This window comes from Kogia breviceps, chromosome 2, assembly GCF_026419965.1.
Source record: "Kogia breviceps isolate mKogBre1 chromosome 2, mKogBre1 haplotype 1, whole genome shotgun sequence".
Classification (NCBI taxonomy): Eukaryota; Metazoa; Chordata; class Mammalia; order Artiodactyla; family Physeteridae; genus Kogia; species Kogia breviceps.
This window is the reverse complement of record NC_081311.1, coordinates 201,743,302-201,760,633: the sequence shown is the minus strand read 5'-3', so window position 1 is coordinate 201,760,633 and position 17,332 is coordinate 201,743,302. Positions and strand designations below refer to the sequence as shown.

The 17,332-nt window shown below is 41.5% G+C and overlaps 1 protein-coding gene across 4 annotated transcripts in view; it reads left to right on the top strand.

Annotated features, from left to right (window-relative positions):
- THAP4 (THAP domain containing 4) overlaps positions 1-17,332 on the top strand; it is a 42,755-nt gene that overhangs the window by 3,509 nt on the left and 21,914 nt on the right. Inside the window, exon 1 of one of the 4 annotated variants that reach the window (XM_067027396.1) lies at positions 16,269-16,386. The exons of the other annotated variants lie outside the window; for them this stretch is intronic. Coding sequence (XP_066883497.1) covers positions 16,383-16,386 — 4 coding nt within the window. The 5' untranslated portion in view covers positions 16,269-16,382. Of the gene's footprint in view, positions 1-16,268; positions 16,387-17,332 lie in introns of those variants that run through there. 4 annotated transcript variants of the gene reach the window in all.

Below are 17,332 nucleotides of genomic sequence, written 5' to 3'. Positions count from 1 at the left end.
GCGCCGTGCGGTGGTGCATCCCGAGAGGGAGCCAGGCTGGCGAGCTCGCCTCACCAGCGGGGCTCCGGGGTGCCCGAGAGGTGGCTGTAGCTGGGAGCTTTAGCCGGGGAGGTAGGAGGGCTGGGAGACCCAGAACCACGGTGGTGGGGCCTGCACGGCCGGTCCTCCGCCCCAGTGGGCTCCCTTCCTGTTGCAGATCTCACGCAGACAGAAACTGCTAACGAGTTAGGGTCAAAACGTAAGCGTAGACGCCGCCGTGAGCCATTAGATCGTAGGAGACTCTTAAAGTCACGAGGAGGTTCTTTCCAGTTGGGTTGTGATGAATATCCTGACGTTAAAGCATTTTGATCGTTAATAATAACTTTTTACAAATTTTAAACACCTATTCGAGTAGAGTACGTTCTTTCATAAGAACGCTGCAGAAATACATCGGCTAAGAAGTGGTGAATGTTCTCCTTTCCCACTCACCTCCCCACTTTTATTCCTGGTTGCCGTTAAAATTTAGTGTGTAATTTTAGACTTTTTTTAATGCTTTATATAAAATATTTATTTATTTATTTGGCTGCGTCGGGTCTTAGTTGCAGCACATGGGATCTTTGGTTGTGGCGTGCGGGCTTCTTAGTTGCAGCATGCCAACTTTTAGCTGCGGCATCTAGTTCCCTGACCAGGGATCGAACCCAAGCCGCCTGCATTGGGAGCGCGGAGTCTTAGCCACTGGACCACCAGGGAAGTCCATATTTTTTTATGCTTTCACTTACATGTCTTTGTGTCTATTATACAAATAGGTTGGATGTATATTTTATACATTACTGCTTATGTTTCTGTTTTTCCTCCTAGTTTACTATTTATTTCTTGTAGAATCAGTTTTGAGTTTAGAGTCTTTTGCCTGTTACATATATAAAGGTGGAAAACATTTTCCTACCACGTCTTGCATTTAGTCTGAATTAGCGTTTGTCTTCCAGGTTGTAATTACCACTGCAGGTGAGAAAAGGCTCCAGTGTGTGATAGGCTGTTCAGGGCTTCCTGGACCCCCAGGTCAGCAACCAGCAGCACAACCAAAAACAGAAGCAAAACCCAAAGCAATCCTGATGTACTGGTCAGAGTTACACACTACATTCTTCTGTTATTTTAAAGTGGTTTTTGTAGTGTCTCGTACCTGATATTACTTCTTGGTACCTTTTTATGCTCCTCTTGTTTGTCACCTCTAATAATAACTTTTAAAAAATTTTAAACACCTATTCGAGTAGAGTACGTTCTCTCATAAGAACGCTGCAGAAATACATCAGCTGAGAAGTGGTGAATTCAGACGCCCCAAAGTTTGTCACATTTGCAGGTCTTTCCAAACAGCCTGCATTGATCAGGTCTCCGTTGTTGTTTCTGCTTCCTTCTTCCTGACTTCTTTTTGCTTTTTTGGGTTTTATAGCTGTTCTGGCTCCTGGAGGGAAGTGCATGATGTCTTTGGGGACAGTTTATGTTTCCCGGTACCTGCAGTTGAGGCTGGATCCCTCCTTCTGTCTCTTTGGCTCTGTGCCACAGACCCGCCTCCTGTCGCTCTCCTTGCCCTTAGTTTCTAAAGAGTTTGTAATTTCAGTCTTGATTCCCTCTTTAACTTGAGTTGTTTAGGAGGGTGTTGTGGTTTTCAAGTGGATGGGTTGGGGGAAGGGAGTTAATTTTTTGTGTTATTATTGTTAAGGTTCAATGACTTAACGATACATGCTTTATAGAATCTTCTGAGGTTTCGCTGTGGCTCAGTGTGCTCTGTGTTTGTGACTGTTTCCTTGCAGCTTGAGAAGAATGTGTTCTGTCCATCGATTGGTTACATTGTTCTGTCCGGCTAGGCTGAATCTAGCTTACTTAATTGGTCAACTGATTTGTTTCCTAACTTATTGTATCCACTGATCTTTTGATTTTTAAGAGGTGAGGTAGGTCTGTCACTGTGATTCCTGAGGTGCCATTGCTTCTTGAATGTCTGTTCAGTTTAACTGTTTTTATAGACGGTGTTATTAGATACATGAGTATGCCTGCGTGTTACCAAACAGAAAAGCCTATTTTGTCACATTTAAAGTTTAACTTCTTTGTCTCCTTATTTTCAGCCTTTTTATATCCCTTTATTTTGTAGCTATATTTTAGCTCAATCTGAGAGCCTTTATATATATATATATATAAAGTAATTTAATCCATTTATAACTGGGATTATTGATAAATTGAAACTTGGGCCTGCCTCTTTATTTTATTTTTAAATTTGTTAGGCTTTCTCATTGTTTCTTTTTCTATTCTGATGGGTGTCTGTCAGCCTTCATCCTGTCTTTCTGTAAATGCTTGAGTTGATTGGCTCCTGTGCCCCCTCCCAGCACCCGTCCTTCCCCCAGTACAGGTCGTCTCTGATCTGAGCTCCATATCCTCATCTCCCCAGTAGATGCACGTACACGTGGTATTGGTTACTTTATTCACTATGAGTCATTGTTACCAATTTTTCCCTCTTTTGGATAAATAATAGTTAATGATTTGGAGGGAACTCATATGACAGAGAAATTTTTAGAGGAATCGAGTTTGACATGCCTCATAGGTGCTGATGCCAGAGAGCCAGCACCCAACCTCTTGAGGTTGCATGTGTGTGCCTGCAGAGGTGGGGGAAAAGGTATTGTAGAAAGGGGCGTGCTTTGCTGACTGCAGCGGCTCTGATCAGAATGGAGAAAGGATGACTGACTCGGCCACATGGGGTCACTGGTGACCACAGTCTCCTTGGAGCGGTGGGAATGGAGCTGGGTGTAGAGCCAGTGAAGGGAGGGGCCGGTGGCGGTGGCTGGGGACCAGGCGCTTTAAGAGGCTGAACTGTGGGGACAGTGGGCAGTAGCCAGAAGGGAGCATGGCTCCACGGGAAAGTTTTGTGTGTCAGATGGGGACAAGGGAGCAGGTGTCTGCCCGGGCCCAGATGGACAGGGAGAGCCGTGAGGACAGAGAGGAGTGCGCTGGGCCCTGAGGAGGGATGGGGTGGGTGCTGCGCCTCTGCTCCTGGGCTCCCTGGGCTGTAGAGAGAGGCTGCAGGGGGAGCTGGGCCAGGGCCAGTGGGAGGGGTGGGAGGGAGAGAGGCCACCCAGGGCCCTGCTCAGGGCCCCGGTCACTGGCTGTGGCTCACCTTGGCGTCTGCTCCCTTGACCCTTCGCAGTGTGCTTATGACTTCATTCGTCAGTGAAGGTGATTTTACAGGGTGTGTTGAAGGGGCTGTACACATGTTTATTCAGTCTGTGACCTTCAGCCAATCCCATTTTTCTGGACAATGCCTGAAGCAGAGAAGCCCGGCCAGTGGACCTGCAGGTTCTGGGCTCTGGGAAGTTTGCCCTCCAGAAAGCTGGTGCTGAGTGGCATTCCCACAGGGTGGGGTGCTCTGTCCCTGAGCCCGTGCTGAGTCCAGGCCTCATGCTGCACCAGGCCGCGTGGCTGGCCTTTCTGTGAACCAGTGAGGCTGAACATCTTCCCATGTCTCTGTCCTGCCCTGACCGTGCCATTCCCGCCTTGCTCACTGACCTGTGAATGCCCCTGATATGCCAAGGATGTCCACTCGCAAGTGTGGTTCAGCCACGCCCTCAGTTTTAATTTAATACTTGCTTCAAAAATATCTGTTTTCTTCCCGCTCTTTTATTCATTATACAGACAGTTCTTGAGCTAATCTGGAGTTTTAAAAGCTTTTTATTGTGGAAATCTTGAACATGTACAAATTAAGCAGAAAAGTATAATAGCCCCCTTGTACCTACCCCCAGCTTCAACATTTATCAGTATTCTGATAATCTTGTTTCATCTATATTTCTACCTACTCCCTACCTTCCATTGATTATTTTCTGATTAATAGAGGTTTCTTTTGGAAAGTTTGAGATTTACAGAAAAATTCAGCAGATAGTACAAGAAATTGCCCCACAGTTTCCCCTGCTACTAACATCTTGCATTTCCACTTGTGTTAGTGTGGTTCATTCATTACCAGTTATGAACCCATATAGATACGTTGTTATTAAGTAAGTCCACAGTTTACATTTAGGTTCCTATCTTATACTTCATTTTTTTTTCCCACCGACAAACTATTGTTAACAAAACAGAATATCTTTAAAAGATACAAATCTCAAGAGCATTTCATTTAAGACCAACTCAGTAGAATGAAGTAAAAGATTGGGTGGGTAGAAGTTTTGTGATTTCAAACCATTGAAGATGAATCATTGCTGGGCAAGAAAAATACGGTTGGGGAAGGGACAATAAGAGGAATCTTTCAAACAAACAAACACAGGAGCACTGGCCTTGCCCCACTGAAGGCCTGGGGAGGAAGGCGACCACTGCACGCATCTGAGTCCCGGCCAGGGTCTGTGCGCCCCTGGAGACACTCCGGCAGGTCAGCCCGCAGGACGCCTTATACTTGGATTTTGACAGGTACATAAGCACATGTATCCTCATTACAATATCACAGAGTAGTTTTACTTCCCTAAAACCTCTCTGTCCTGTTCATGCCTTTCCTCCCAATCCTTGGCAGCCAGTGATCTTTAGACTGTTTCTCTAGTTTTGCCTTTTCTAGGATGTCGCATGATTGGAACGTCTGGATGCTATGAACTAGAGCATGCAGCCTTTTCAGGTTGGCTTCTTTCACTTAGTATATATTTAGGGTTCCTCTGTCGTTTTAGGGCTTGATAGTTCATTTCTTTTCTGTTGTTCCTTTTCTTATATTGAGTTAAAATACAAATAACAAAGAATTTATCTTCTTAACAGTTTGTCAGTGTACAGTTCGGCGGCATTAAATACATTCACGTTGTTGAGTAGCCATCACCACCATCCATCCCCATAACTCATGTAAATCTGAAACTCTATAGCAATTAAACAATAACTCTCCCTCTCCCCTCACCTAGCCATTGGCAGCCACCATTCTACTTTCTGTCTCCATGATTTTGACTCATGTAAGTGAAATCATACAGTATTTGTCCGTCTGTGATTAGCTGTTTCAGTTAGCCTAGTGCCCACAAAGTACATCCATGCTGTAGCATACTGCAGAATTTTCCTCCATTGTGTGGATGGACCACTATTTGTTTCTCCACTCCTCCATCACTGGACATTTGGGTTGCTTCCACTCACTGGCTATTGCGAGTAATGCTGCTGTGAATGTGGGTGTACAAGTGACTTTTCAAGACCTGACTTTGAGTCCTTCCGGGTGTGTATCCAGAAATGGGATTACTGGTTCATAGGGTAGTTCTGTGGTTAATTTTTTGAGGAACTTCCATTACTATTTTCCATAACGAATACACCATGTTACATTCCTACCGACAGTACACAAGAGTTCCAGTTTCTCCGCATCCTTTTACCAACACTTGTTTTCTGTGGTTTTGATAATAGCCATCCTCATGGGTGTTGGGTGGTATCTCACTGTGGTTTTCATTTGCATCTCCCTAATGATCAGTCACATTGAACATCTTTTCGTGTGTATGTTGGCCATTCGTAGATCTTCTTTGGAGAAATGTCTGTTCAAGTCCTTTGCCCATTTTTCAATCAGGTTATTTGTTGTTTTGTTGTTTAGTTTTAGGAGTTCTCTAGATATTGATCTCGTATCAGAAATATGATTTTCAAATATTTTCTCCCATTCTGTAGGTTGCCTTTTTACCGTGTGAATATTGCCTTTTGATATACAAATTATAACAATTTTCTTAAAGTCCAGTTTGTCTGTTTTTTCTTTTGTTACCTGTACCTTTGTTGTCGTATCCCAGAAATCATTGTCAAGTCCAGTGTCGTGAAGCTTTCATCCTATGTTTTCTTCTAAGAGTTTTATTACTTTAGGTCTTAACGTGTAGGTCCTTCATCCATTTTGAGTTAGTTTTTACATATGGTGTTAGATAACCCTAACCCTAACCAGTTAGAGCCCACCTTCGTTCTTTGGCACGTGGATGTCCAACTTTCCCAGGACCACTTGTTGAAGACACTGTCCTTTCTCCACTGAATGGTCTTAGCACTCTTGTCAAAAATAATTTGACCATATATGTGGGGGTTTATTTCTGGCTTCTCTGTTCTGTTCCGCTGGTTTATATGTGTCTTCATGCCAATATCACACTGTTTTGAATTACTGTAGTAAGTTTTGAAATCAGGAAATGTGAGTTCTCCAGTTTTGTTCCTTTTCAGGATTGTTTTGGCTATTCTCAGTCCTTTGAGATTCCATATGAATTTTAGGATGGGTTTTTTTATTTCTGCAAAAAACATTGGGATTTTGAGAGAGATAGCACTGAATCTGTAGATGGCTTTGGTTAATATTGACAGTTTAACAATATTAAGCCTTCCAGTCCATGAGTATGGGATGTGTGTCCATTAATTTATGTTTTCTTTAATTGCTTTCTGAAATGTTTTGTAGTTTTCATTGTACAAGTCTTTCACCTCCGTGGTTAAGCTAATTTCAAAGTATTTTATTCTTTTTGATGCTATTATAAATGGGATTGTTTCTGTTATCTCCTTTTCAGAATGTTCATGTTCATGGTTTGTGTATAGAAGTGCAACTGATGTTTGTGTGTTGACTTTGTATCTTGCTAATTTGATGAATTCATTTATTAGATCCAACAGCTTTTTTTTTTCCTAAAGGATTACCAAATTACCTTATCTGGCTCACCATGAATCACCATGGGTTTATTGATGTCTCATTTTGTCTTTAATTGAAGTATAGCTGATTTACAATATTGTGTTGCAAAGTGATTCAGTCTTTTTTTTTTGTTCAGATTATTTTCCATTATAGGTTGTTACAGGATATTGAATATAGTTCCCTGTGCTCTACAGTAAATCCTTGTTGCTTATTTATTTTATAGGTAGTAGCATATATCTGTTAATCCCCTAGTCCTAATTTATCCCTCCCCTCCCTTTCCCCTTGATAACCAGAAGTTTGCTTTCTATGTCTGTGAGTCTCTTTCTATTTTGTATATAGATTCATTTCTATTATTTTTTAGATTTCACACGTAAGTAATATCACATATTTGTCTTTCTGTGTCTGACTTCACTTATTATGTTATTTTCTAGGTCCATCCATGTTGCTGCAAATGGCAGTATTTCATTCTTTTTTATGGACAAGTAATATTCCATTGTGTACATATATACCACATTTCTTTTTAAACCAGTTGTCTGCTGATGGGTACTTGAGTTGTTTCCATGTCTTGGCTGTTGTAAATAGGGCTGCTATGAACATTGGGGTGCATGTATCCTTTTGAATTAGAGTTTTCATCTTTTCCAGATATATGCCAGGGAGTGGGATTGCACACTCCTCTATGTGGGATCCTATGGTTACTCTATTTTTAGTTTTTTTAGGAACCTCCATATTGTTTTCCATAGTGGCTGCACCAATATGTATTCCCACACACAGTGCAGGAGGGTTCCCTTTTCTCGCCCGTCTCCAGCATTTATTATTCGCAGACTTTTTGATGATGGCCATTCTGACAAGTGTGAGGTGATATAACTCATCGTGGTTTTGATTTGCATTTCTCTAATAATTAGCAGTGTTGAGCACCTTTTCATGTGCCTGTTGGCCATTTGTATGTCTTCTTTGGAGAAATGTCTTTTTAGGTATTCTGCCCATTTTTGGATTGGGCTGTTTGGTTTTTTGATACTGAGTTATATGACCTATAATCTAATAGCTTTTTTGTGCAGTGTTTAGGATTTTCTACATATGAGGTCATGTCCTCTCGGATAATTTTACTTCTTCCTTTCCAATTTGGATTCCTTTTATTTCTTTTTCTTGCCTAATTGCTCTGGCTAGAACTTTGAGTACTATGTTGAATAGAAGAGGTGAGGTGGGCAGCGTTGCCTTGTTCCTGATCTTTGAGGAAAAGCTTCAGTCTTTCATCATTGAGTATTATGTTTGTTATGGGCTTTTCATATATGGCTTTTATAGTGTTGAGGTAGTTTTCTTCTATCCCTATTTTGTTGAGTGTTTTTGTCATGGAAGAGTGTTGAATTTTGTCAAATGCTTTTTCTGCATCAAGATGATCATGTGTTCTTTTCCCTTCATTTTGTTGGTGTGGCATATTACACTGATTGATATTTGTATGTTGAACTATCCTTGCATTCCAGGAATAAATCCCACGTAGTCACGGTATGTAATCCTTCAATATGATGCTAACTTCCATTTGCTGGTATTTTGTTGAGGATTTTTACATCAGTGTTCAGAAGCGATATTGGCCTGTAGTTTTCTTTCCTTGGAGTATCTTTGTCTGGCATTGGTATCAGGGTTATTCAGGCCTCAATACAATGAGTTAGAAATGTTTCCTCCTCTTCAATTTTTTTGGAAACGTTTGAGAAGGATTTTTGTTAGTTCTTCTTAAAATGTTCAGTAGAATTCACCAGTGAAGCCATCAGGTCCAGGGCTCATCTTTTTCAGGAGGTTTTTGATTACTGATTCAATCTCCTTACTAGTTGTAGGTGTATTCAGCTTTTCTATTTGTTTGTGATTTAGTCTTAGTAGGTTTTGTGTTTCTAGGAATTTGTCCATTTCATCTAGGTTATTCAGTTTGTTGGCATGCAATTGTCCATAGTCCTTTCATAGTCCTTTTTATTTCTGTAGAATTAGTAGTAATATCCCTACTTTCATTTCTATTTTTAGTAATTTGAGTCTTCTCTCTTTTTTCTTCGTCTCCATCTAGCTAGAGGTTTGTTGAATTTGTTCATCTTTTCAAAGATGGTTCTCCTATTTTTAAATTAGGTTGTTTTATTATTGTTTTAAGAGTTTGTTGTATATTTTGAATACAAGTCCTTTTTTGTTTTACTTCTTTATGTAATAAAGTTAAATATATGAAAATGTTTGAGATAGAAATGGTAGGAAAAAACCAAACATGGGTTAGGAACATGAATTTTTCTAAAACTAGAGTCCAAAGAAGGAGGCAGGGAAGGTGACAAGTGCAGCTTTTAGGCAGGGTTGGGGGCATTGGAGGGGTTGGTAGGGGGTGGCTAATATAGCCTCTCAGACTGTAGCTTGGAGTTGGTAAGGGGTGGCTAATATAGCCTCCCAGTCTGTAGCTTGTCTTTTTATTCTCTTTTAATTTTATTCTCTTAACAGCATCTTGCAAAACAGAAATTTTTAAGTTTAATAAAGTCCTTATCAGTTTTTTTCTTACATGGATTGTGCCTTTGGTGTTGTATCTAAAAACTCATTGCCAAATAAGGTCACGTAGATTTTCTCTTTTGTCTCTTTAAGAAGTTTTGCACTTTAACGTTTTACATTGAGGCCTGTGATCCATCTTGAGTTAATTTTTGTAAAAGGTGTAAGGTCTGTGTCTAGATGCTTTTCTTCAGTCTAGTCATCCAGTTCCAGCACCATTTGTTGAATAATAGTCTGTTCTTTCTCTGTTGTATTGCCTTTGCTCCTCTGTAAAAAATCAGTTGCCTCTGTTTGTGGTGGTCTAGTTCTGAACTCTGTTTTGTTCCACTGATTGATGTATCTGTTCTTTCGCCAATACCACGTTTTATTGATGATTGTAGCTCTATAATAGGTGAAATAGGGTACTGTGAGTTCTCCAACTTTGTTCTTTTCCATTAATATTGTGCTGGCTATTCAGGGTCTTCTGCCTCTCCATATGAACTTTAGAATCAGTTTGTCAGTATCCACAAAATGATTGATGAGATTTTGATTGGGATTGTGTTGAATCAATAGATCAAGTTGGGCAGAATTGACCATCTTAACAATATTGACTCTTCCAGTCTAGGAACATAGAGTATCCAAACATTTATTTAGATCTTCTTTTATTTCTTTCATCAGTTTTGTAGTTTTCTTCATAAATCTTTACATATTCCATTAGATTTGTACTTAAATATTTCCTTCTTTTTTTGGCACAAGTATAAACGTTATTGTTTTTTTAATTTAAAATTCCAGTTGTTTATTGCGAGTATATAAGAAAACAATTGACTTCAGTACATTAACACTATATCCTACAACCTTGCTATAATTGCTGATTAACTCCAGTAGTTTTTTTGTGGATCCTTTAGGATTTTGTACATAGACGATCATGTCATCTGAGAACAAAGACAGTTTTATTTTTCTGTTTCACTCTGTGTACCTTTTATTTCCTTTTCTTCTCTTGTAACATCAACTGGGACTTCCAGTTCATTGTATGAGTGGGGAGGGGGCATCCTTGCCTTGTTTCTGATCTTTGTAGGGAAGCTTTGAGTTTCTCACCATGAGTATGGCATTAACTGTAGAATTTTTTTGGTTTTGGGGGGGTTTTTTTGGCCACGCCATGCGACTTGCATGATCTTAGTTCCCTGACCAGGGATTGAACCTGCACCCTCCCCTCAGCAGTGAAAGCATGGAGTCCTAACCACTGGACTGCCAGGGAATTCCTATCTGTAGGGGTTTTTAAATAGATGTTCTTTATCAAGTTGAAGTTCCCCTTTATTCCTAGTTTATTGCGAGTTTTATCATGAAAAGTGATTTTGTCATTTTTTCCACATCCATTGATATAATCATTTGAATTTTCTTCTTTAGCCTGTTGATGTGACGGAGTGTATTAACTGAATTTAGAGTGCTGAACCAGCCTTGTATACTGGAATAAACCCACATGGTCATGGTGTATAATTTTTATTTTTTTACGTTGTTAGATGCCATTTGCTCTTGTTAAGGAGTTTTGCATCTATGTTGATGAGAGAGATATTTGTAGTTTTCCTTTCTTGTAATGTCTTGGTCTGGTTTTGGTATTAGGGTGATGCTGGCCTCAATTGAATGACTTAGTAGGTATTCCCTCTGCTTCTACCTTCCAGAAGAGATTGTAAAGAATAGGTAAAATTTTTTCCTTAAATGTTTGGTAGAATTCACCAATATTCTAGAAACCCATCTAGACCTGGTACTTTCTGTTTTAGAAGGTTATTTATTATTGCTTCAATTTCTCTAATAGATACAGCCTATTCAGATTTATCTATTTCTCCTGGTATAAATTTTGCTAGTATTTGTCTCTCAAGGAATTGATCCATTTCACCTAAATTATCAAATTTGTAGGCATAAAGTTGTTCATAGTATGCCTTTTTTACCTTTTAATGTCCATGGGATAGTAGTGATGTTCCTCTTTTATTTATGATATTGGTAATTTGTGTCTTTTCTCTTTTTTTCCTTAGTTAACCAGGCTAGAGTTTTATCCATTTTATTGATCTTTTTGAAAAACCAATCTTGGATTTTGTTGATTTTCTTTTTTTTCCTGTTTTCAATTTTATTGATCTTTTTGAAAACCCAATCGTGGATTTTGTTGATTTTCTTTTTTTTCCTGTTTTCAATTTCGTTAGTTTCTGCTCTAATTTTTTTTCCTTTTCTTCTGGCTGCTTTCAACTTAATTGCTTTTCTTTCTCTGCTTTCCTAATGTGAAAACTTAGATGATTAATTTCAGATACTACTTTTCTAATATACATTTGCCTCTAAGTATTGCTTTTTCTGCATCCCACAAATTTTGATAAGTTGTATTTTCATTTCCATTTAGTTTAAGTATTTTTTATTTCTCTCGAGGCTTCTTTCTTGACCCACTTGGTTCTTAAAAGTGTCTTGTTTAATCTCCAAGTATTTTGGAATGTTTCAGGCATCTTGCTGTTACTGATTTAATTCCAGTGGTCTGAGAACGTATTTTGTATGATTTCTGTCCTGTTAAATGTGTTAAGATGTGTTCTGTGGCTCAGAATGTGGCCTGTCATGGTGAATGTTTCTTGTGAGCTTGACCTTGAGCAGAATGTGTGTTCTGTTGTTGTTGATTGAACTAGTGGTTAGTCAGGGATCTTTAGAGAAATAGAACCAGTAGTGTGTGTGTGTGTGTGTGTGTGTGTGTGTGTGTACAGAAATTTAGTACAGGAATTGGCTCCCACCATTATGTATGACAAGCTCGAGAACTAGGAAAGCTGGTGGAATAAATCAGTCCCTGTTCAAAGGCCTGGGAGGGGCTAGGGAAGTCCTGGTCCATCTGAAGGCCCCAGGACAGGAGATGGTGCCCCAGCTCAAACACAGAGAGCAAGTTTGCCCCTCCTCAGCCTTTTTATTCTGTTGAGGCCCTCAAGGCCCACCCACATTGGGAGGGCCATCAGCTTTACTGAGTGCACCAATTCAGATGCTAATCTCTTCTGGAAACACCTTCACAGACACCCCCCTGAAATGTTTTACCAGCTAGTTGGGCATCCTCTTAGCCCAGTCAAGTTGAAACCTAAAATTAGCCACCATAGTGGTCCATAGAGATCAGTTATATTCAGTTGATTGGTGAGTTCATCTGCGTCCTTGCTGATTTTCTGCCTGCTGGATCTGTCCATTCCTTGTAGTGTGTTGAAGTCTCCAGCTGTGAGAGTGGATCTGTGTATTTCTCCTTGCAGTTCTGTCAGGCTTTGTCTCACATATTTGGATGCTTTGTTGTTAGGTACATAAGCACTGAGGATTATTAATCTTCTTGGAGACTTGGCCTCTTGGTTATTATATGCTATTGCTGCTCTTTGCCCCTGGTAATTTTTCTAGTCCTAATGTCTGCTTTCCGGCTATTCCAGCTGTCTTTTGATTCTTGTCACCATGATATATCTTTCTACATCCCTTTACTTTTAATCTGTCTTTATATTTAAGGTGCGTCTCTTATAGACAACATATAGTGGTTCTTTTCTTTTTTCAATCTGCTCTAATGGTCTCCATCTTTTGATGGGTGGTCTTAGGCCACTCAAACATAAACTGGTCATTGCTTCAGCTGGATTGATGTCTAACATGTTTGTGACTGCTTTCCATTTGCTTCTTTTGTTTTCTTCCTCTCCTTTTCAGCCTTCTCTGTTTTTAATAGAGCATTTTATTTGATTCCATTTTCTCTCCCTTCTTAGAATATCAATTACACTTCTTTTAAAAAAGTTTTTTAGTGGTTGTCTGAAAGTTTGCAATATACATTTACAACTAATCTATGTCCACTTTCAAATAACACTACACTGCTTCATGGGTAGTGCAGGTGCCTTTAACAGAGTGTCCCTTATGAAATTGCTGTCATTCGTTTCACTTATACTTATGCTATAATCACCCTGTTACTACTAAAAATTTGAAGAAACCTTTGTTTATTGTGTCAATTAATAAGAAAAAAAAAGCATTTTGTTTTTACCTTCATTTATTCCTTCTCCAGTGCTTTTTTCTTTATATATATATGTGAGTTTTCTGACCTATATCATTTTCCTTCTCCCTGAAGAACTTTTAATATTTCATGCAGGGCATGTCTGCTGGCAGTGAATTCTCTCAGTTTTTGTTTGAAAAAGTCTTTATTTCCTCTTTATTTTTGAAGGATAGTTTCACTGGATGTAGGACTCTACACTTTTCCTGCTTGCATGTCTTCTAATGAGAAGTCCGCTGTAATTCTTATCGGTTTAACTCTGTAGATAAGGTTTTTCCCCCTCTGACCTCTTTCAAGATACTCTGTCTTTGGTTCTCTGCAGTCTGAATATGATATGCCTAGATGTAGATTTTTTGGTATTTATTTTGCTTAGTATTGTCTGAGCTTCCTGGATCTGTAGTTTGGTGTCTGTCATTAATTTTGAAAAATTCTCAGCTCTTTTTACTTCACATATTTCTTTATCTCCTTTCTTCTTATTCCTATCATGCATATGTATCACTTTTTAATTGTTGCACATTTCCCTGATATTCTGTTCTTGTTCTTTTTTCTTTTTGCATTTCAGTTGGGGAAGTTTCCATGGACATATCTTCAGACTCCCTGACTCTTTTCACAGCCTTGTCCATGAGCGTTTTTTTTGTTTTTGTTTTTCGTTTTTTGTGGTATGTGGGCCTCTCACTGTTGTGGCCTCTCCCATTGCGGAGCACAGGCTGCGGACGCGCAGGCTCAGTGGCCATGGCTCATGGGCCCAGCCGCTCCATGGCACATGGGATCTTCCCGGACCGGGGCACGAACCTGTGTCCCCTGCATCAGCAGGCGGATTCTCAACCACTGCGCCACCAGGGAAGCCCCATCAGTGTTTTTGATTCTTTGTCTGCATTTCCTTTCTCCTCCGATGTTACTCATCTCTTCTTGCATGGTGTCCACTTTTTCCATTAGCATCCTTAGCATATTAATCTGATAATTCCAGAATTTCTTCCATATCTGAGTCAGGCTCTGTCTCTCCAGACTGTGTTTTTTTTTTCTTGCTTTTTAGCATGCTGTGTAATTTTCTGGAAAGGTGGATATATGGTGTATGTATCACAGTGGAAACTGATGTAGATGGGCTTGAAGTGTTGCCGTAACCTGACTAGCGATTGGGCCGTGTCTCATCTCTCCTGCAGCTGCAGCTGTACGTGCCAAGGCTTCAGATTCCTCCATGTCCTTATTTTTTGTCTCCCCTGTTGTCTTTGGGTTTCTCTGAAGGCTGTTTTCGTAGTCTGTATCTTGGGGCATTTTCCCCTGTAATCCTGTTGTTATGCTGGAGCCCTGAGGAGTGGTGTGGGGGAAGGGAAGCATTTTATAATCTTAGGATTAAACTTCAGCCTTTTAGTGGCCTGTATTCCTGGGCTGTGACCTTCACAAGTGTTTCTTCCCCTTCTTTCCCCTCCCTGGGGTAAGACCGGAAGGCCAGGGGGGCCGAGTGGGAAAGAGCCCTTCCCCCAGGTGGGATCAACCTCTGGTGAAGTCTTTTCACTGCAGAATAGGACTTTGTTTTGGAGAATGCTCTGGGCTTATTTCAAAATGGTTCCCTTACCCTACCCTGCCAGGGATCCCTGTGATTTTTTTCTTGGCTTTTTGTGATGAGAACTTGGTGGGTTTCTGGAAATGAACCCCATGAAAGTATGGGGCTTGCAAGACTGTGGCCCCGCAGATGCTTACTCTCTCAGTCTTGCGCACTCAGCCCAGTGTCTGGTCCAGGGTTCCCGCCAGCTTCTGCTCCAGGTGAGCACGTTTCTGCACGTTTGGGGGAGACATCTGTGGCCGCACTTCTCTGATGGGTCCAAGGACAGTCATTGATTTTCAGTTCTTTCAGTGTTTTTCCATTCTTTTCTTTTTTTTAAAATGTATTTATTCATTTATTTAATTTTTGGCTGCTTTGGGTCTTTGTTGCTGCACGTGGGCTTTCTCTAGTTGCAGTGAACGGGGGCTACTCCTTGTTGCGGGGCACAGGCTTCTCATTGTGGTGGCTTCTCTTGTTGCAGAGCACAGGCTCTAGGCGCGCGGGCTTCAGTAGTTGTGGCACGCGAGCTTCAGTAGTTGTGGCTCACAGGCTCTAGAGCGCAGGCTCAGTAGTTGTGGTGCACAGGCTTAGTTGCTCCGTGGCATGTGGGATCTTCCCGGACCAGGGCTCGAACCCATGTCCCCTGCATTAGCAGGTGGATTCTTAACCACTGCGCCACCAGGGAAGCCCCCAGTGTTTTTCTTGTAAAGATAGGAGTTATGACTTCTAAGCTCTACGTGTCAGAGTGGAAGGTGGCGGCCCCTCCCCTGTTGAGTTTAATTCGCGGGAAAGCTGCCCATTTTAGTAACTGCCACCTTAACAAATTCAGTTATTAATTCTAACAGTTTCTCAGTTGAGACTTTTGGATTAACTAGATAACCAACCATAACATTTATCCGCAAATAATAATAACTTGATCTCTTTTTATGTCTCTTGTATTTTATAGAAAACATGCTCTGTTTTCTGTCATTTCTTTTACCCCGTGTGCGTGGGTGCCTTTCCATTTCCTGGGTTATGAAGTGAGGGCCTTGCCATCATTTTAAAAGAACAGCTTCCCCTGGGGTGCCAGTCCAGTGGGAACCAGCCGGACCATGTGTGCCACGTGTATGCCCTCTGTGCCTGGGACAGCAGCTCTGGCTGGGCCACCTGGGCTCTGCACCCTATGTGTGTGCAGTTGGCGTCATCTTCTCTTTGTCCTGGCGGGAACTCTGATGTCAACGCAAAGCGATATGGGTGTGGGTGCCACCAGGCAGGTGTCCCCCTAGGTCCCAGTGGACAGGTGTGCTCATTTCCCACCCTGGGGGTCCTGGGCCTGTCTGCTGACACATTTGCCAGTAGACACAGAAGGGGACACGGCCGGAGTTTCCAGAGTGCGTGCTCCAGAAAGAGCGTTTGCTGCGTGCTTGGCCTGCGTGCTTTCCCTGCTGATCAGGGCCGTCCGGCAGAGGGTATGGGCCCCACCCCTCGCTCTGCTCCACGGCTCGCCCCTCTGGCCTGTCTGACTTCCATAAGCTCGCCTTGCCCTCCAGAGCCCCTCTCAGCTGCAAGATTCGGTCATCTCTGTTCTGTCCTTGTCTTCCACTTTCTCCTGAGGAATCCCCCTTTATCGTGCAACTACAGTTCCCAGAATGCATCCTTCAGGTTTGGCAGTCACTTCCTGCCGAGCTGCTAACAGCCAGGTGCAAACATTTCCCGTGTATTGGCAGCAAACAACCTTGAAGAACCTTGACGGTGTCCGGAAGGTAGAAAACTTAGGGATGGGTAAGCCTGCTTTCACTGTCTTGAGCCAAAAAAAATGAAAATTTAAATTTTTGTTTTTGCATTTTGGTTGAGATCTTAATAAAAGAAAAATGAAATCAGGAAAAAAAAATGCATAGAAAAGCCTGTCTGGTTTCCTTGAAGAGGTTGAAAGGGGCAAGTAGGCTAGATTTCCTATTTATTAGACTTCTCATTTGTTTGACTTTTAAATTCATTTTATTTTTGTTCCTCTAATGAAGTATAACTTATATAGAGTTAAATACACAAATCTTAAGGATATAGTTGGATGGATTCTGGCATATGTATAGGCTCACGTCACTTGACATTTGGATTTTAGAAGTATCCTGTTGGTCTTTCTGCCCTGCAGCATTTCAGTGCAAACAAGGAGCTGACAGTGGCTCCCCAGCAGTTGCAGCTCCGGGTGGGCGCAGGGCGGGGCAGCCAACCTTCGGGGACCTGCCCACACCCAACTGTTGACTGTTGTCCTTGTCCACATTGAAATTCATTATGATTAAGAGCAAGTGACAGCAAGCCAGGAGGGCTGGATTTGAAGCGTTTCTCGGAGCAGAGCCAGGTGTCGGACCTTCTGCGTTGTAACCTTGCGCTCGGGCCGCACCAGGAGTCTGCTGACGTTTATTTAACAGCGTGCTCCTTCCTTTCCAAGTAAGCGCTCCATTTCTACTCACAGTGTTTCTTCTGGCTTTTAAAAGAAGAGTCATCTTAGAATTTTCTAGTCTTTTTTAATATACAGCCTTATAACCACACTGCTGCCCCTTCCACTTTCTTAGTGTGATGACAGTTCATCACATGTTAGCTCCGTGCTCAGTGACAGCCGACACCTGAGCGAGGGCTTCAATTTCCTGAGGACTCAAGGAACCTCAGCTTGGGAAGGCTCCACGTGGCCTCGTGTGTACCGTCCAGTCCTGCCGAGTCCCCTGATGAGTGCGTG